The following is a 21,515-nucleotide window of genomic DNA, read 5'->3' on the forward strand; positions in this document are numbered from 1 at the left end:
TCTCTCTCTCTCTCTCTCTCTCTCTCTCTCTCTCTCTCTCTCTCTCTTGTTCGCTCGCTCCATTTCATTTTCATTCGGCATTGGACAAATATTATCACATATTTCGATGTTCAGAAGGTAGGAGCACCGAATAAAAATGGAATGTCACCCACTGGAAATGTAATCGAGTTTCCGTGATTTATAGTTTTTACTGTGACTAGTCGTTTCGACTTTTCCATTTGTCACATCCCAAACCGAACCGAACGAGAGAAGAAAAAATAAAACAGTCACTGGGAATTTTAGTTACACAGAAAAATCAGCATGAAATTTCAAATGCAGAAAAATACTGTCTCGAGACAGTCGGAGATTACATATCTGCAAATGACGCCGAGATGCTGTGCAAACATTCGATTCATTTCTATGGAAATTAAAAATTTACATTTTTTTTTCGCCTTGTCGCTCGTGATATCGGCATATTTCGGCATCATTGTCATCAAATTACGTCGTGTTAATGCTTCGAATGGGCTTCATGTTTTTGACAGCATTATTTTCATTTTCGTTGTTAAATAGCGACGTTAGCGTTCATCCACTCGACACAAATTACACCATGTATATATACATTGACCGGAGTGGCGTCGAAACGACAGCCTCGAGTTTATTAGCCCGGTGTTTGAAACAATAGACACACAGAAATTGATACAAATATTTCAATCGAAGAAAAATTCGATGGTTTCACTGGGTTTTTTCGCTTTGTTCGTCCGTCCATCGTCATCAAGCAAATGGAGTAGCTGTAACCTAATCTGTGTCACTTCAAATGGCTTTGGCTCCGTTCGATTTAATCTATAAATAGTTTGTGTGTTAATTAAGCTCTTGTGTTACAATACACGTTAAAAGATCTTGCATTCGAGTCTAGACTCACTCTCTTGAGTGTGCTCAAAGCCAATCGTTTTTATTCTCTCGCTCGATGTGAGCTTCATCTCTTCTTCGGACGAGAGGATGAAGAGTGAGAAAAGCGAAAAAATCGCATGTTAATCAAGTGTTTACTTTGGACCGTAGCTCTAGAATCGGCTTGGAACAGCGAAATTCGTGAAACATGTTGCTGAAATTGAAGAAAACAAATTTATTGCCATCCCTTTTCTACTATTTTTCGTTGCTTGTTTCTCTAGCTCATTCGGTCACGCACAGTCAGCTTCACAGAATCAACGCAAAAGAATCGAAATCGTAGCATTGCTACAATTGTTGCCTTAAAAAGGTAAGAAGAAAAAAAAAACGGTCTTTTTGTTGTGCTTGAGTGATTTTCGCAATATATTTTTTCGGTGGTCTTGAACACGAATTCAATCAAGGACACCGATCGCATGAGTGGCCAACGTTCGTTTGCTCGTTCGTATTATATGTTGCATATGCATTCACTAGCAATCGAAGCCAGCGAGTGAGTTATGTCTCTTGCTTCTTTCATTTCGGTTGTTCCATTCAGCAATAAGCGTGATCAAAATTCGGAACTCACCAAAAACAACAACAACAACAAAAAACTGTCCAGAATACAATGGAAACAAAAAACGGCAGAAGAACTAAATATAAACATTACAATTTGGCGTGTACATTTTTGTTGTTTCTTCTTTTCTAGGTACGAGCAGGAAAATCGAATTACGAAAGAAGTTCGTCGTCGTCGTCGTCGTCGTCGTCATCATCGTCATTAATTTTACATTACAATGGTTCGTATTTTTTGTGCTGTTGTTGCTGTTGCTCTTCTTACTCTCGACCGTTGATTATTTTGCATTAAAACCATTTTAAAAACCATCAACTAAACGATTATTTTGTTGGGTTCGCATCATTTTGCTGGGCGTAATTGACATTTTATTTAATGTGCCAGTGAGAGAAACGGTAAAGTTTTTAAAATGATAAGATCGATAATGGCTTATTTTTCTTTCTCTTTGTGTGTGTATGTGTACTTCAAATGGGAATTTTCACTTTCAATATAAAAATTCCATTGATTGTGTGTTATTGATTTGAAGAACGTCGGTTGAATATCTAATTTGAGTCAAAAAGCGTGTGGTAATCGTTGATTGGTTTGAATTGTATGAGGGAGCCTCGTGTCAGTACAGGCACGTGGAATAATTGGATGAAGTCAGAGACTTTGGCTTATATCATATATTCAAAAATATCATATTTGATTTCTCATTGTTGCACTTAATCGAACTGGTACCAATTGGAATGGGCCGGTTTTGCCTTCACACTTCACACACACACACACACACACACACACACACACACACACACACACACACACACACACACACAAACAATGAACCGAGAGCCTTATCGACATTTGTTAATTGATATACCGTTTCACGAAACAAACGGTATTTACACAGAGAGAAAAAAAACAGACAATTAAGACCATTCATTTCAGGAAAGGTAATTTTCTAAATAAATAAACCTGAACCAAAAGCAAAATGTGATTGAAGTGTTCATTTCAATTATATTATTGTGCTATTGATATTCTCGTTTGCTTTGTCGCTTTCGATAAATAAACATGAGTATGATTTTTTTCGTGGATCTTGTTGTTCTTTTCAACCAATTTGAGGCAGAACAACCGAAACAACAGCAACAACAACAGTCGAACATACAAACCGAAATGGAAATAATAAATCGTGGTCTTTTTCCGGTTGGGTAAAGTCATCAGTTATTATTATGTGACGTTAAGCACGTGTTTTTTTCTACACCAAACCGATAATCATTTATTCATCCGTCGTGAATTGAGGTTTTGCGAAAACAGCAACGAAAAATTCGTCAAAAAGGAAATAAACTTTAATTATTCGTCAATTATCACTTTTGGTATTTTTGCATTTGTGTCTTTGTGTTTGTCAACGGGAATGCCTCGAGGCTTCTTCCGAATGTGATTTTGAATGAAGGCATTTACACAGAACAACGGAGAAAAACAACAACAACAATAAGAACCGAAAAAGCGCTGATAAATTCGTGGAAATTATTATTAATAAACAAAAAGTGTATTCATAATTTTGGGGTGTGCGCAAGGCATTGGGAACGCTTCAATGCTCATGTCACTGCGTGTGCGAGAGCGAGCGAGTAAGTGAGAACGCTCAGTGTGGTCATCGGTGAAGTGCATTGACACTTTGCTTACGTTATTTGGCTGGAGTTCGATTCAGTTTATTGTGTAAAATTAGTCATATTCTCTATCAGCGTGTTCACTGGCGTCCAGGGCAACGAGCAAACGAACGCTTTCGTTGGGTTTTATTTTGTTTTTGGTTTCCTTTGTGCAACATTATTAAATAATTTCACCGTTGTCACAATGCCGAACATTGACTCTCAATAATAATTAACAAAGGGGGCAACAGCAGCAACCAATTCCACTTCGAGTATATCAAAGGAATTTCACACCGACGAAACAAAGCCGCTACTACTTGCACTTCAATGATGCCGGCGAAATTATTTTGCGAAAAGGTTTTTTGGCTTGCTGATGCCGTTTTTCTTCTGTTTTCATTTTCTGCTGCGCTTAATATTGAATTTTGCCATTTTCGACACCAGATATTTTTGGTACGATGGTGGCTATTCAACAACCATTTTCTAGATATATTAATTAATTACGAACGAAAACCGTGCAGTGTTTCGACGTTTTCACAAGTTCTTGCACAAATTCGATTTCAGGCTTCTTGCAACTGATATGATTTACGCTCTTTCTCTCTCTCTCTCTCTCTCTCTCTCTCTCTCTCTCTCTCTCTCTCTCTCTCAACATACAACAAAACAATTGAAAAAGTTTTCCTCAAGCGCACGCATTTTCTCTGGGCACGCGCATACACTTGACGCCAAAATGCCCAGTGTATGTTTATGTAAATTACGGTACACCGCTTTGAACGCCGACCACGACCAAAAATCAACAGCGAAAAAATTGTGCGTTTTTCTAAGACAGAGAGCGAGTGAATTTTGCCCTAAGACTGAAAAAAACACTTGCATGTGTCTATTTCTGAATGCGCGAAGCGTAAGATAAGCGAAGTGTCATCGCATCATTAATTTAAAATTGAAATGTAAATGGCCCATTAAGACTACCGCCCAACGACCTAATGAAACCGCAAAAATTACTTGGACACAGAGCGAAAAAAATGGCACTTTTCTTTCAACTCCGGTGACCGAAGCCATACGAAACACGAAGTCATAGTCAGTGTGTCGTAGTCGAACGTAGGAAAAAGTTTACGTAAAATTAAGTAAAAAGTTGTAAATTTGTGAAAAATATGTTGGAAGTTATACTACGGCTATAGCATAGGATTGATTTAATTTAAAGCATATTTTGCTGAAGTAAGAAATTCACTTCGACGATTGAAACATGGTTCAAAATGGAAAAAACAACTGGATGGAGAGAATATGGTACTTACCCTGCATTTTCAGTAGCGGTAATGGACATGTGATGCTCATCAGCAAGCCGCAGGGATGTGCCACCCTGGATTAAAGCTGGCGGAGCCGATTGCTGCTCCGTGGTCGCTGATACCCCAGCCACCTGTAACAAAAAGAATGAATCCAATTAATTCACCGTCTTCCAAGAAAAACAACAACAGCAACGAAACTTCTGCTAACGCAGAGAGACGGCTTCGAACGTCTTCAAATGAAATTCTAAACAAAAAAGTGACATCCACAGAGAGCCGCGATAAAGGTGACGAAAAATGCGTCCTAATAAATATCAATCAGCCGTTGAATAGGCAAATCTAAAAAGATAAATCTTGTCCCCAGACAATGTTTCAATGCATCCTTTTTTGAGTGTGTGTGTTCTGCTATTAGATGAGCCTCCATTTTTGTCTCTTTTGTTGTTGCCAATAATTTCAAAACATATTTTAAAAAATGAGCTGTTTATTTTCGGTATCGTCATCACGTCTGTCTCTCTATTTTCTTGTAATTAAAGTGAGCCTTTTCAAGCCAACTTTGTTTGCTAAACGCGCGAGCATAACAAAGGGAAGAACATGAAGAGAGAAGTGCCATTTTATTGATACAATTCTGACAAGGAACACGACTCTAACCGAAAACGGTAAATAACCGAAACAATATTTTTTCTCAATTGTCGTTTCGTTGCAAGAAGCGAATAATCTGTCATATTTTTCAACCCTCGGCATAAGCGATGGGTTTTCATGCACCCATTAAAGACGTACAAATTTTCATTTCTCGTCGTTTCCAACGAATCTTCTATTGTTCCATTTCTTCGCCATTGTTATTCAAAAGCAATTTTTGATCACTCTGAATCTGTTTTTCATCATGGCTTTTCATTGTCGGCTTTTATTCTTCACAGAAATGTTTTCCCTCTGCCATTGTGTGTTTGTGTATAATAACTTCGACAGGATTGCGGCATACTTATTTTTTTAACGCGATTTTCAAGAGATAAAAAGAAACCGAACGAGACATGGACACCAAGCGACAGAGTGAGAGAGCGAGCGACAGAGTTTTATTTGAATTTCGGCTTATTTTGAGACTAAATAAATTTCGAATGGCATCAACATATAAATGGATTGTGTGACAAAAGAGTGCTTGAATACACCTCAACAGATTACAGCCATATGCAAATTCGTCCTTATATTCCATTTTTCTCTTCTTCTTCTTCTTTTACTTCTTCTTGTTTTGTCTCTTTTTCTTTTGCTATTGTAACCGAAGGATGTTTTGATGTTCTGATGTTACCATTGAAACGTAACACTTTTTTGTGTTGAATTTTGTATAAATAAGACACAAACTGCCCACATCACATCGTGTGTTACGATTGAGCGGTGTGCGTCATTCAATTCACCCATTTTGATATTGTGTGTTCTCGTGTATTGTGTGAAGGTGTGTAACGATGGATTTGTTATGTGTTTTCTGGATTGAATGCGAAACAATAAAAATATCAGCAACGCCAATAACAATAAAACGATTTAAAGACGAAGCGAAGAAGACGGAGAAAAGTCTCGTTGTTTTGTTTCTTTTTAAAAGTTATTATTGTTTCGTCCATTGTTTATTTTCAATATATAAAGGAAAACAGATGCAACAAAACCATCAGCAGCAGCAGCAGCAGCAGCAGCAAGTTTTGTTCTCTTGCCATTCGGTTCGTGCTTCGAAAAACTAGCTAGTGAATGGTTTCTTCTCGGATTGAGCGAAGTGAGAGAAAAACAAAAAAGTTTTGCTACGCGCGTTTCTCTGAATTCGACAGAGAGAACGATAGAGCGACTCTAGAACGTGATTGATTTCTGTAGAATGCGGTCGACAGCAAAACGGTAGCACATCAATGCTGCTGTTGTAAAGTCCATTGAATGGAGAAAAAAAAAACAACAACCATAACAAAAGCAATGGCAAAAGCTATTTGTAACAGATTTTTTTTTATTCTCATTTGAGGCACAAACACTTGAACGGAAATCATTTGCTAGCCCGATAAAATAGAATAAAAAAAACGAACTATGCGATTAAAGAAGAAAAAAAAACACATACACCGACGACGACTAAATTCGTTTTCGAAATAAAGACTTTTGCTTCACGGTATTCTTTTTTACATCCATTGATTTGCACGGCGGACTTTTGATTGATTCGCTCGTTTTGAGAATTGTTTTTTTTTTTCGTGTATACGAGCCAGAAACCTTCATCATTCACAACATGGCCGAAGTTCATTTTGAGGGCTACGGCTTTTTTCTCTATTCTTCAATTTTTGGGCGAAAAATATTGTATTTCAATTTTTGATGCTTGACAGCTTTATGAAATCGGTGTTTTTCTTTCGTTTTTCGGCTGCAACAGGTGCATCGGCTCATTATTCAGTCTATTCCAAGAACATAACTTATTGTAAATAGAGAGAATACTGATGAAGAAAAGTAAGAAAAAGTTTGGCGTAAATTTGTTTTCAATAACGAAAGAAAAACTGCGATATTTCTGGCTGGGGTATTAAATTCCGTGCCGATCGGATTTAATTGAATCGTCTGGACTGTGCGAAGAAGAACGAAACGATGGCATAGCTAATGGTAAAGTTTCTTTCCCACATCAAATGCAAACCTACTTATAAGTTAGCGTCTATGTCTTTTTATTGATATTGTTATTGCGTTTACATGTTATTGTTCTGCCATTGCTAATCTCCATTATTATGAGTCGTTATTACAATATCGGTTTTTGGTGAGGGTACGTGCGTGCGTGCGCGAGTGAGTCAGCGGTCAGGCAAGCGAACGATGATATTGTACGCATATCAGTGCCGGTGTGCAATGATATTAACCATATTTTTCGCTGGCTTTACAGTTGTCCATTACATTGTATTGGCCGTTGTCAAAGTAAGAGCTAAGCGACTAGGTAAAGTAATATGTAGAGTCATTTTCATTTGGCTAGTCATAGCTTATTTACTTCGCGTGTATGTGTTTGGTTTGTGTCATTTGTAAAGCTCATTTGAGTTTCCATATAGATAATCTCATTACGTAATGATAGTGTCCGTTTTAAGAATGGACTGGCTATGCTAAGAATACGTGCATTACTCTCAATATTATGTTTAATGTGGCATGAGATCGCAACACATTTGTGGCCAAGAAATGTGTGCGCTTTGTTTTTTTCTCTCTCTATCCAATTGAGCGAACACACTGTGAGATGTCGCCTCGATTCTATCTCGTTGCACATGCATTCCCCCAAACACTGTGCACCACATACAAACACACAACCCGAAATATCCATAACATAAACTTTAATTTGCCGAGCGTAAAGCGACTAGAACCAGAAATTATTACTGTACGTATATTCTAAAAGTTTTTAATGCGAGTAATGATCCGTTAGTTGATTGAAATAACGACCATTTTAATCGGATTCGTCGTCGTCGTCATCGTCGTCGTCGTCGCTGTGTATTTCCGTGCAGTACGAATCGACCAAATCGAATCAGTTTGTTCGACTGCATATAAATATTGCATTTATTCACAATAAATTGGCCATAAATTGGCAGTTTTCATTGGATTTACTTCATAATTTAGACTCGTTCGCGTATTTTTTTTTCCTTCGTTCTTTTCGCTGTGTGGTTTCTTCGCTTAAGACGTGTTACATCTCTCGGAATTATCTGTCTGTGGTGGTAATCGCATTCGATTTTTATTTCTTTCGATCTTTTCGCCCATTTGTGTGTTTTTTTTCATGCTTCGCACGAAACACGTGAACGTCTAAAAATACCAACAAGTCACCGTATGTCGAACATATTAAGCTCTCAAAAAGACAATATCATTATTGCGTTATTACGTCGCTTATTCTTACACGAAAGAAAAACAGCAAAATAAATACACATCGTCATTTTTTGTAATTCGCTTTGACGTTTCGTTTACAAGCAGACTTTTGATTTCGACAAAAAAAAAACGAAATAATGCTTAGAGATTGTGTGGTGATTCAAATACAAATCAAAACATTTTAACAGTTTAATACATGACTAATGACTTTTTCGGTTTTTTTATGAAGCCGCAACTGAAAACCTCTACATTTTTTTCTGCTTCTCTCGCTTTGGCATTTGCATGGCAGAAATTATGAACATTCGTTATTTCGAATAGTACGAGTCGCATAAATAACACACTTAATCTCACATATAGTAAAATGTTTCGGTGCTGTAGGATCTGTGTGTGTGTGTGTGTGTGTGTGTGTGTGTGTGTGTGTTGTGAGGAAATAGAACAAAAGGTATAACAATAAAAACATTGTGCTTTGCTTGAAGTGTTTCTCTTCGGCGCGTTTTTTTTCCTCGATGCTCGCAACAACGCAATAAATGACAACAGCAAAATTTGCATTTTCTCTCCATCCCGAGCGAGTGTTTTTTTTTGTTGTTTTCGAAACGCACACACTAGCTTATGTTTACATTTTGCATAACACTTTAAGCGCCTTGTTTCGAGTGCGCGCACACAAGATGTCACAGCGAATTTGAAATTTATTTTGCAACGCCAAACTCGACGGCATGGCCTTTTTTCGCTTTTCGCCTAACCTTTCTTTTGGCCATTTGACAATTGTCACACATTATTTATGCGACGCCAATTCGACCAACACTTTGACATAAATATTAAACAATACAAGTTTTATCCTGACTACACTCATAAAGTGTTTGGTCTTTGGTTTTCACATTTTCATTCATTTTTTGTCAATACACATTGTGTTTTCGGTCGGTCGTTTTGTTAGAAATTATGGCCTTTCTAAACATTGTGTTTAAGTCTGTGTCGTTTCACGTATTTCATTTGAAAATGTCATGGAGACATACACGTAAACTGAACGGGAAAGAAATCTCCGCCATATTCATGCGTTTTTTCTTCGGAGCTGGTCATATTTGTGTGTGTGTTTCTTATTATATGCGCCGGGTCGAAATGTCACGTAATTGTTGATTGTTTGTGTGTTGTAATTTTGGTGTTTTTTCTTGCCTTTTCCATTTGAATGCATAGAGGAAATCTAACGGAAATCTCAGCAAGTGCGCGCTATGTATAGGATTTTTGCAAATCATAAACAAAATTTTTCCACATATTCAAATGAGCAACAATCAATTCGTCAAACGAATTCAATGTAAATTTCGCCAAATTCAATGGAAATGAAGGGAAAACGAGTGAAGAGAAAAATGCAAATCCTTTCGAATTATGAATTTTTCTTAAGAAAAATACGAAAAAGTCAAGAAAATCAAATCTGATTTTCCGTAGAAAAATCCGATCCTTTCAAAATCCTCGTATAATCAAAAATCGGATGGAATATCAAATGTTGTACGAACACCATCAAATCAGATTGTGAACAAGACCGCACAGGAGATTACATTTGTTCCAGTTTTTCAAAAAGCTCCACACATAATTTGCTGTTGCTGTTGTCGAGCTCCTTTTTCGGCGATGTACAAGTGTGACTCATTTTTCACGAAAGCGCTTACTTTAGAATGTCTGCAATCGCCTTTTTATTAGTAATCCATTCCACGGATTCAACAGAAAAAAGAGCAGCAGCAAAAAACAACCAACAACGGCATACACAAGAAATGGAATTGAAAAAAGCACAAAAAAAACAACGACACGAAACGAGCTGAACAACAATGAGAAGAAGGGAAAAAAAACGCACATCGTAATGTATACGAATAACACGCGCGCGCTAGCATTGGCTCTATGCGAAGCGATGAGTTCGGGGAACATCATACTTACATTCGGCCCGAGTACATTATTATTGAGCATATTGTAATCTTTATCGTCATCGCAATGTTTTACAACAAGTAGAAACAGTACGTGGTCGTGTTTAGAATTAAATGAGAGATTCTTTTTTTGGTTATCGGTGTAAAACATGACATACGGTGTTCGTTTGTGCCGTTTTTCTCTTTTTCTCTCCCTCTTTCACTCTGCCACTCTCTGTCTCTTATGCTCACTTACTCTTCACCATCGTCATTCATTTGGCAAAGGGAATTATTTGTTGAGATGTTCTAAAATTCTGCTGAAAAATGGCATTAAGTTGCGAATTGTATATTTCCATACGCAATGCGATGCAAAAATGGCAATGTCACCAGCAACAACAACAACAACAACAACAACCACGACCACGACGATCGCGAGCACAGAAAAATTTGCATAAATTGACGTTTGGACTGCAACAATGAAAAGTGTGCGCACCAAATGCCACACTATTAATAACTACAGAATGAGCGTAAATTTCATAATGATTGTGTCACATGTCGAATCATGAACGGCTAGAATGAAAATGCAGGCTAAAAGGTTCCAGTCTCTGTTTCTCTTGCCGTTCGATTTGAAACCAGTTTTTTTTTTCTGTACGCGTCCAAAACAACGAATACTGTTAAAATTACAAACGTTCTGAATCGTGACAACAACAAAAAAAGCAGATATTTTTAGAAGCGTTGACTTTTTCCATTTGCATACGGGCAAAAAAAAAATTTTCTATGCAACAGGTTTGCTTTTTTTCTGTACTCGATTCCATTTTAGGCTTGCAATTCAAAGAACTGAATCCAAATGTCCATTGGAATGGTTCATAAAAAGACAGAAACTTGAAATCGTCAAGTTTGCAATTGCGCGAGTCGACCATAAAAAGCGTACGCAGATAGATAGAGCCGACAACGAGAATGTAATTGACCATATGCCAGTGTCTAAACAACTGTTACAAGAAAAACTATATCTAAATTAGCAATTGTAAGCGACAATTGTCGAGGCGTGCAGAAGCGCGTCGAAGCGGATGTATCAAATTGGATTGTTTGGGTTGAGTGTGTCGCGTTGTTTGCGTTGGCCATTTTGTGCGAATGATTGATTTCGTGTCGGCTCATGGAGACACTGAAATTTAGTGACCAAAGACAGTTCTTCTAATAAGCAACAACTGTGTGTGTGTGCTTATGTGTTGATCAAAAGTGTGAGTGTGTGCAAAAAAATAATGGTATACATTGGCACACACGATGATTTATGGGACACTGTCGTCGCCGTCGATGTCGCTTTAAAATCAGTCGAAAATGAGTGAAAAGCGTTCACGAGAATGTGTCGTCAGTGGTGTGTGCGCTTACTTTTACGCACAGACACACTTCAGATTCGTATCCAATGAAGAAGAATGATGAATTACGCAATCCGTTTATTCAAATTTATCAAAGCTCGAACGAAATTCTTGATTCGATGTTACGCTATCTAAAATGGCCACTTACAAGCTCTATTGCTGCCACCGTCGCCGCTGCTGCTGCTGTTGCAGCAACGCAATACGCATACAAATCATCTAATTGAGATTTATGATGTGAGTTTATGTTTTCGCTCGTTCGCTGCTGTTGTTGGCCACATGCAGGTCCAAATACGAACACCAATTGTGCCGGAGACTGGACTTCAACATACCATCACGTGTCTTAAAACACATTCAAGTCAATATAAATTAGTTTAGACAACGAAAATATTTTAATTCATCGCCAAGCAAACAATTTAATTGCATCGTCAATCATCAATGTGCGGCTCTCGGTTCGAAAATTGATTTTTCCGCAAGAACACGTCCACAAAGTGAATTTTTCACCGATTTTTCATTAATTTTAATTTTAATTATTTCAGATTGCCATCGATCATAATCAATTAATGACAAAACAAAGGCTAAACATTTCCATTTGCAGATTGAGGAAGACATTCTAAGTATGTGCGGCGCGAGTGAGTGAGTGAGCGAGACAAAGTGAAAGAATGGGTAAAAAACAGAGAGGAAAAGAGAGAACGAGCATGAATGAAGAAAAAATGCCGTCGCTGTTGTATTCATCGAAGTGATGCAAAACTGTCAGTCTGTGTGTATTTATGAAAATCAAAATGGACAGTCGATTTTCGATTTATTCCATTTTTATCTATCTCCATATCGGTGTATTACATTCGTATTCCAAGTGACTCTGTAGCATTATCATTTTTTCTGTTCCTGTGCCAGAGAAACAACCAAGAGTTGGAGGAGGGAGGGAATTCAGTACAATAAATTCTCGCGAGCGAATGGGCGAACGAGCAATTGTAATGCTCTTAAAAACACAAAAGCCAAATGTGACAAGCGCTGGTAGAAAAAAAAACCCAACCAAATGACTTATGAAATCACAATCAGAATGTTAAATAGTTGAGATTATAATTTATACGATTAGACTTGAGTGACAGATGAACGTGAATGCCAAACAGAGAGAATGCGGTCTAAACGGGCAAAAGACAAAAGTTGTAACGCGCGTTTTTTTATGTGCGTTTTTATTCTCTGTGTTATTTGTTATCTTTGTCGAGCGCTCCAGAGAGAGAGAGAGAGACAGAGAGAGAGGGAGAGAGAGAGAGAGAGAGAGCGAGGGAATTTTGTGGAAATGAATTGCTACAATGCACAAAGGAACAGAATAACACGAGAATCATGGCGACACACACAAAAAAGCCGATGAAATAATAGAGGTTTGTCCGTGCGTAAAGGTGGACTAGTGCGCGAAACCAAAAGAATAAAAACGGGGAAATGAGATAAGTTTATCGTTGACATTTACATAACATGACGGCAACAACGGACTGAATGACGAGAATAAAAAAAAACCGAAACCGCATTCAGTTGAAAAAGCTCAATGGCGAGCGCGAAAAACCAGAATACAAAACTGATCATAAATGCACTTCGTCGGAGCATAGCACACGAGAGATAGCGCTCGCGCAGATCATAAAAATCGATTGTGTATGCGCTTAGCGCATTGTAACACTGTCAACATCTCATAGAGACCAAGAGGCGAGAGATACAAAAGGCCCAACTCTGTGATACAACCGCAGCAACAACAACGACGATGACGACGGCACTCACATCTCATGTACTTACAAATTGCATTCATGCAATGGCTGCCTCACGCTCAGCGCATTTCGTTTTTTCTCTCTCTCTCTACTGTTTCGTCGTCTATCTTTTCTGTATGTCGGCGACGGCGGCCGCAGTTGCATCAACCACAAACCACACACACTGACTTTCAACTTGAAAAATACTGACTAAATAAATATTCCATTTCGCTATATCTGTCGCAGACAACATGATCTACTGAGCTGATTTAAATGCTGTTGCATTTTGCCCATCCGTTTCGTTTCGTTTCGTTTCGTGCATTTTCATTATCTGGGTATGTTGTCGCATTTTTCCTTCCTGAATTTTAGATGAATTTCTACACAAAAGAATTCTCGTTTTCAAACAAATGAAAGAGAGGGAAAAAAGCGAATCTCTCTCTCTCTCTGCCGATTTTACATTTCAATTTCAGTTTTCAGCGAGCGAGAAGGAGGCTTTTTTTTGTTGCTCTGTGAAATGAGAATGAAATTGGAATCCTTTTCGTTCTTTTTTTCGTTGCTGCTCTGGGCTTATTACTTGGAGTTCATCTTTCAGGAAAAATGTTTTTTTTTCTCTTCATTTTTTCTGCTGTTCGTTTTGTTTCACATACGATGAGAGTCGAGCAAAAGTAGAGAAAAAAAAACGTTCATGTGCTGCAATTTACAAAGAGAATTCATGCGTATTTAAATGCTTTAGGCAAATTCAAATTATATTTAAATACACTTGATATTCGCAACGAAATAATATGGCATTTTATGTTCACTCTTAAGAGATGTGTGTGCGGCACTGACAAAATGTGCAATGTTTCCACTCTGCCTCGCTCTTGTCTGTCTATACAGGAGACGCGCTGTAATTACATGAATATGCAATCGGCGTTTTGGTGTAGATGTGCGAGTGCGAGCACTGTACACAAGTGCTTAAATAGCTGTATTTGCAGCAGCCCAACAATACCGTTGCACACTCTCGCTCGAGAGAAGAAAAAAAACACAACACATCAACAACGTGTGTGTGCAATTGCATCCGAAACATATGCCTGGGTTTGTTTTTTTCGCATGTTCATAAACAAAAATACATCCATTTTTTTGTTCATAAATTTTTTAATCGCCGCAAGAAGCTTCATATTCGTGTTAAGCACTCATCCTCTTCAGTTATGTTGTTGTTGTTTTCTGCTTGCTTCGTGCACGAGATGCTTGTTGTTTTTGTTTTGTTCAATGGGCTGCTCAATTCAATGTGCAGTGAAACATCATACAATTTGGTGTAATCGAATCAGCATCATGTACATCAGCTCCGAAATGCAATTGAAGGCGCGGGCGCGCGCGCAAACAACAGCAACACCATCAAAATTTGTGGAGACGTACGGCGACGGACGATGACAAGGGAGAGAGGCAGATAGAACAAGAGCGAAAGAAATACAGAAACAACAAGAGCAGCAGCCACAACAACAGCAAAAGTGTGCACAAGACGGGTAATTGTGTTAATGCACAGTGACGGCGATGCATATCGAGAGTGCATTTGTAAGCGATACATGTGTGTGATACATGACGAAAAAGAGAGACACAACCACACATTCACGAAGTTTGAATGCGACGGCGACGACGACGATGACGGCGTTTGGCTCCATACATAAATAGCGGGACACCGCAACGCCACTTCTACGACATTTTATCACCATATCGCTTAATTTAGTGTGCAATTTTCAATTTATTCATTCCGTTTGCCATTTCAGTGTTGTTTTTGGTCGTTCGTTCGTTCGTTGCTGTGCTGTTGATGCGATTAAGTGTCCGAAGCGTTCTAAACCGTTATTGGCTTAGGAAAAATAGAAGGTAATATGATTGTTAGCTTCGGTGTACGGAGTTGCTTATTGTTGTTGTTGCAAAAATCCATTCAGTGAATTTGTTATGCAATCGCAGTACTTGATGCGTACCCGTACACAGCGGACCATGCACACAAATATGCATATAACGTTTTATTACTGTGATCATCGCATGCATAATGCATTCAATCAAGGCAAACCGCGGATGTTCTCTTTCTCTCTCCGTTTTACGTTCTTGCCATTTCATGGATAAGATTTCTTTCTATCGACGTTCGCCTCGTTGAACACACATTTTCAATATCTTGGTTGGTGTTCAAAGAATGTTTCGCCTGACCATTTTTTTTTTGTTTAACCCAGTGAAATATTTACAATTCAATGGAAATGAATGCAGCATAGAATGCATTTAAAATTGACCAAAAACGGCTTGCAACCAGTATGTGTACGCAAAATCAGCGAAATCTTCTTGCGACCACACTTTTCGATTCTCGTTTTTGTCCGAAATCTCAAAAACTGGTTCTGGTGTTTTTGGTCAAAATTACAGCCACCATTTATGGAAAAATCCGTTATATTAATTTGATAAATGCGAAACCTGCGCGCCGAACAGAAAAAATGCATTGCACGTTCGGTTTTTTTCGGAAGAAAAGCCACGGCGTTAACAAGTCAATGTTGTTGTTTGATTTCCAATCAGATTTGCTCATGTTAAAATTGCATAAAAATGGCCTGTGCTTACTCAATTCTCGTTTCCTTTCTCCTCCGGCTTCTTATCGCCTAACTGATTATTCGGTGTAATTTTTAATTACAAAAATGTAGGCGCCATTACGAAGCATGTTTATGTGCGTTCAACCGATTGGCGTCCGACGATCAGATGAAAAAGCACAATTGTTCAAGTGGTTCCAAAGAACCAACTTGTCCAATTGTGTGTGCGCCCAAGAACAAATCGGCAAGAAAAAGAATCGCGGCGCGTTGTGTCTGCTGCAATTCATCAAGATATCCTACCACATGAAATTATATAGCCAAGTGCACACAACAAACGATTGGCCATTTGTTTCGGGGGGCCGCCGTGATAAATGGTAGTAGTGGTAATTGTTTTTAATTGACGAACGAAAACAGAGAAGAAAAAAAATTATGGACGATTTTGGTTTCGTTTGTTCGGTGTAAATGCCTGCAAATTTGGTTACGTTGCAGATCAACATCGACGATGCAACGTATTATTTCACGCATAATACACATTATTTACGTCGTTCGATTCGGATTGGCAATGGTGAAGCGGCTAGTGCAGCAACGGATGGAAAATCACACAGTGGAATCGCAGCATGCGCAGCATGTTTAAAGGGAACAAAACGTTGAAGAAGAAGAAAACGAAGCAAAAAAAGACGAAATGAAAATGATCGCTTTTAATATCATTATCTTTGTACGCAGCATTTCTCTCTATAATTATAATACGTATTCTTCGCCGTTGTTGTTCGTCTCTTTTCATTCGTCTTTGTTCGTATTCGAATCTTTGGACTTGGATATCTGTGCATATGTGTGTGTGTGTGTGTGTGTGATGCAATTTTAGAATTCCTTTCTTCTGCCGTTTTGTCGTCATCTCTCGAGCCATGCATGCATTCGATGAGCCTTTGAGTCTTATGACATTATGACTTAAATAACTTGTAAAATCCATGGTATGGTATTTATTTATAATCGCATTTAATAATCAGATATATGCGAGTGAGAAAAGAGAGACAGAGAGCCGAACGCACTGGAAAATGAAGCAAGAGAAAAAACGACAAGAGAGGGACAAGAAGAAGGAACGTCAAGAAGGAATGAGAGAGAGAGAGAGAGAGAGAGAGAGAGAGTGAACGATGTCGAAGAAACGGTTCGAAAATGAAAAATTAGTGTAAAATGGACAGATCAGCGTACAAAGGCGCATTTAATATTGATGTACAATTAAACTGACTCATAAACGTCGACGGTGAGGCATTCCGAGATAGCGACCGCGCGGTCGATTGTTGTTATTGGTCATGTGGGCTTCAAGCATGTTTGCGCTTATTTCTTTTTCTTTCATTATTCGCCACATTGTTTACGAACGCACAACACACACACACACACACACATCCACACAATAGATTGTCCGATATCGTTGGCTGTGTTTACTTTAGCTCGTTTTCCAGCGAGAATTGTGCACTGTAAAACTGGAACGAGGAATTCCAAATTAACAGCGGATACTGCATTAATTGGAAGTTTGAAATGTTCGATGTTCTTCTTCTGTTCAATTTTCGCACATATTCTAACAGTAATTAAAAACCGAAAAGTTCTTTCGTTTCTGCAAACAATGCGCTAGTCGGTTGTGTGCATGGACATATGTTCGACGTTAGAGTTATGTATAAAGTAAGGAATGACGACGACGACGACGACGATGAACGAAACAAGAGAAAAACTAGAAAATTAATGTGTACGGTAAAAATAATGAACATCTGGCTCAAGAACGAATCTAATGGAATGGAAAATGTACACGCACATACACACATGCACGAACATCAAACGGAAAATAGAGACGAGATATGTATGATTAGACGCAAGTATAGCTAGCGAACAAAGAATTTATTTAATAATATTCTTGGTTCGTCCTTATCCGGTTCATGAGGTGGTTCGTAGCCAATTCACTTGCGTGCGTGCTGAATATTCTGAAAACAACACTCAGAGCACAGCACGAACCGAGTGCGCCAAGCAAGAGCTCCAAAAGCCAAGCAACACACAAAAGCGACAGCGAAAAACTTTGATGTAGCCTCCGTGCACGCAACTACAGCAATATGTTTTGGCTTGTCGCACGAGCACCAAACATCGATATACACGTCACATTTTGGAGCTGCGTGCTGAGAGTGAACCGGAGCGCGCTCATTGTATCGATTGTAATGGGAAAAGTTTTGAAAATCGTAAAACTTGAAATTCCCACAATTCTTGAGTGGAGAGAAGAATCGGGAGAAGAGAATTGAAATCTGGAAGTAATTTTTGTTACGCTTTATTGACTCAAATCCAAAATGATTCGCACGTATTTCGATTTTATGGCTTAACATGAAGAGTGTACAAAGTGGTAATTGGTTTTCGATGCGTGTTTTTTCGGTGTTTGTAAGTGCGATGCTTTTCTCTCTCTTTCACCATCGTTCTTGTGGCCAATGGCGATTATTCAACTGAGCTGCAAAAAAAAAACGTCAGCCGAACAACACACTGTATTTGTGAACAGCGATGAAAATGAAAAAGGACACACACATTTGTATTTGCACTAACACGTTACTGAGGCATGGCGCGGCAAAGGCACAGTTGGTGTATTTATCGGTTATGATTTATATCTCAAATGCTACTCAAAGTGCGTTGTCGTTTATTTTGTAATTCTAAACACTGATTCCGTACCATGTCATGCTGATTTACGATTTTTCCAATTTACGACACAAACAGCAACGAATCGGAGAGCGAGCGGGAACGAGACGAACGAAGCTTCCGCTTGCAAATATGAAAATTTATTAGTTTGCTCAGAGCGGCTCGATTGTTATTGGCGTTACATAATCCACTTGATTGATGTGTTTGTTTGATTTATTCATTCTGTGTATTACTCTTTTCCCCATCGTCATCGCTTGTTGTTCAAGTTGGAAGGAAAGAAAGGGGGGGTAAAAAACGAAGAATGGAAAAAAAAGTGCTTGACACACGGCACGTGTGAAATTTTTTACTTTTCAATGCTTGTAAAAATATCAAGATAACGCTATCTTTTTGTATAACCGAAGCACAAAAATAGAGCTATAATTGCATTCAATGTTCAATAATGCAGTTCGACGGCGAATGGACATAAATGCCAAACGGGGAAAATGAATTCGAGAAAAAAAAGCAACGCAGCCGAACAAACATTATTATGAAGAATGCATGTACTTGTACACACGAGCGACGATGACGACGTGCAGCAAAGCTAGAATAAGTGCAATCTAATGGCTGCTGTTAGTTATTCAATGCGATGGAGTGAACGTTTTTTTTTATAATAACACACGGATGCAACGGGCGCGAGAGAGAATCGAGCGCGGTATGTGTGTGTGTGTTTGTGTAGTGTGCGATAGCGCAAGGGGCCATATCTAGCGGTGATTATGCAAACGAGTATCTGTCAATATATTACACACTAATGAATGCCATGTAATTGCAATTAATTTAAATAAAATAAAGGAAAACGCCAGCGGCGGCGGTAGCGAGAAAACGGTTCGAGTGCAGTAAAGAATAGAACCGTTTTTTGCAGCAGCAGTAGCAGCAGCAGCGAGCAAACGTTCGCGCGCACGCTCGTTCAGCAAAATTGCAATGCAGCGCGTTGAATTCATTATTAATTAACGAATCATTTTTGTAATTGTGTTTGTGTGTGTGTGGCTCGAAGTAGCGAAAAGCTTTGAATAATAATCGCGTTACGACCACAAAAGACATTCGTTTAGCGTTTGGATTTCACTGGAATCGGTCTCTTCTCTCAATTCACCTTTCTCTTTCTCTCCTCCGAGAACCAACAGATTCCAAATGGATTGTTACAAACGGAGATTCTTCAGCAACTCCCTAGAAGGGAAGAGCGTTATTGGGAGCAACAACATTTCATTCAAAGGAGTGCGTTGAACAATTATGCAAATTCCAATCGATAGTGAGGAAAAAAAATGTTTTCGCCGGATCTCTTTGGATTAAGATGAATTCATCAGTCAATTTATCTAAATGGCTGGATTGTCTAAATTGAATTTAATGTGAATGAAATCCAGTTTTTAAAAAGTTCACGGTTTATTTTGTTCGGTTTTGATTATAAATTTTATTCATTGATTCAAGTTTTGATTCATTTTTTTCCAGCCTACACATCTTAATTTATTGGCTCTTATCGCACGTCAATCAGTTAAATTACCATATTCGCACAATCGTTCCAATATTATTATTACTGTTGAGATTGTAACTCCTTCTACTGAGAGTTAAAAGATCATCGCATCAAAAGGAATACAAAATTCATTAAAAAAACTTTTTTTTTTCGGTCAATATCACAATTGCCACAATCAAATCAAATGACCAGTTAATCTTAATTTTTGGTATGCGTGTGTCGTCGTTGTATTTCTATAAATAATCAAAAAAAAACACTCATTAATTACAATGTGGGGCTTTGTTTGTTTGTCTGTTTGCGCTCGCACACACGACATCGCTTCCGTTAAAGTGCAAACAAACGATAGTGAAAATTGTGTGATTGAGTTTCACTATTTCGAATTAATCCCATTTTCCCTTGGAGCCATGATGCGATATCAGTGTGTCTGTATATATCAGAACCATAAATACACACGGAAAGTAATAATAATCGGAGTGTCTATTAGAACAATTAATTATGCATGTGTCGACCCACACGAACCGCTTCTCTGGAATGAAGATATAAAACATCGCCTGGGACTACGGTTTTCGTATCAAAATTGATTTTCATCCACATTCTTAATTCAGTGTTCGCGTTTGTGTGTTTGTGTGATATCATTGGATAGAGCGATTATAACCGACGGCCGAGATAAAAGTCTGTAAAGAAAAACACTCGGAAAACTTTTCCGAGAATTTGAGTCATAGTTCGTTGTGTTCGGTGTTCACTGTGTGTGTGTGTGTGTGTGTGTTTTATTGCCCGATGTTTGTCTGTGTGAATTTAAATTCATCGCTGCGGCTCAACATGCGTATGGGAGTGTGATTAGACAATTTCGCTTAACCTTGAGACGAATCCATCTAATTTAACGAACTGCGGAACACAATAAACGCAATAACATTTGTTCTAATATGCTTCTGGGCTGGTGGTTTTTGTGTGTCGACAGTTGAAGTTGTCTTGGTCGATTGTCTACATATTCACCATACAAAATGTTTTAAATGAATTGTGTGCGTTGGCTGCTGCTGCCGATATGTTCACGAAAAGGCGTTGATTGAGTAGCGAGAGATGCGTAGGCAGTGAACGAACGAGCAAAGCGAGCGGGTGCGTTCATTTCAACAGCAAAATAAACATCCAAAACAAAAAAAAACAACATATCTCGTTGCCTCGTTCCGTCAGATAATAAATGCAATACGCGAAGCACTAGATCTGTTCCGAGTAGAGTAGAAGCGAACAAAAAATAATTACTTTGACGCGCGATAAGTAAAATGCATGTCACGGGATAGGGACGAGAGAGAGCGAGTGAGTGCACAGTGAAAACACAGCACATAACCGACCGAAATGAAAATAATTTTCGAAGCGTGAGAGTGCCGTAATGAAATAGTCATGTTGTTATGGATAATGTTCTGATGTGAAATGACGTAAAACTGAGGAAAAAAGTCCAAAGCGTACGGTAAATGTATGTGTGTGTGTGTGTGGATGTTGTTTTATACCTGAGCGCAAGGCATTTCTCTTTGCTAATCGTTTAACTTGAAAGAGCTCGAGTAACGAGTAATCACGTTTCTCTATCTCTCTCTCTCTCTCTCTTTCTCTCTCTCTCTCTCTCTCTCTCTCTCTCTCTCTCTCTCTCTCTCT

The 21,515-nt window shown here is 38.5% G+C and overlaps 1 protein-coding gene across 29 annotated transcripts in view; it reads right to left on the reverse strand.

Moving 5' to 3' along the window:
• The window catches only part of LOC129567042 (myb-like protein AA), a 189,433-nt gene that overhangs the window by 103,297 nt on the left and 64,621 nt on the right, over positions 1 to 21,515 (reverse strand). For all 29 annotated transcript variants that reach the window (XM_055443564.1, XM_055443560.1, XM_055443558.1 and 26 more), the window contains exon 2: positions 4,368 to 4,489. In XM_055443564.1, coding sequence (XP_055299539.1) covers positions 4,368 to 4,396 — 29 coding nt within the window. In that variant the 5' untranslated portion in view covers positions 4,397 to 4,489. The remainder of the gene's footprint in view (positions 1 to 4,367; positions 4,490 to 21,515) is intronic.

Source organism: Sitodiplosis mosellana, unplaced genomic scaffold (genome assembly GCF_009176505.1).
Source record: "Sitodiplosis mosellana isolate CC-2019 unplaced genomic scaffold, AAFC_SMos_1.0 Smas_scaffold_5, whole genome shotgun sequence".
In the NCBI taxonomy this organism is placed as follows: Eukaryota; Metazoa; Arthropoda; class Insecta; order Diptera; family Cecidomyiidae; genus Sitodiplosis; species Sitodiplosis mosellana.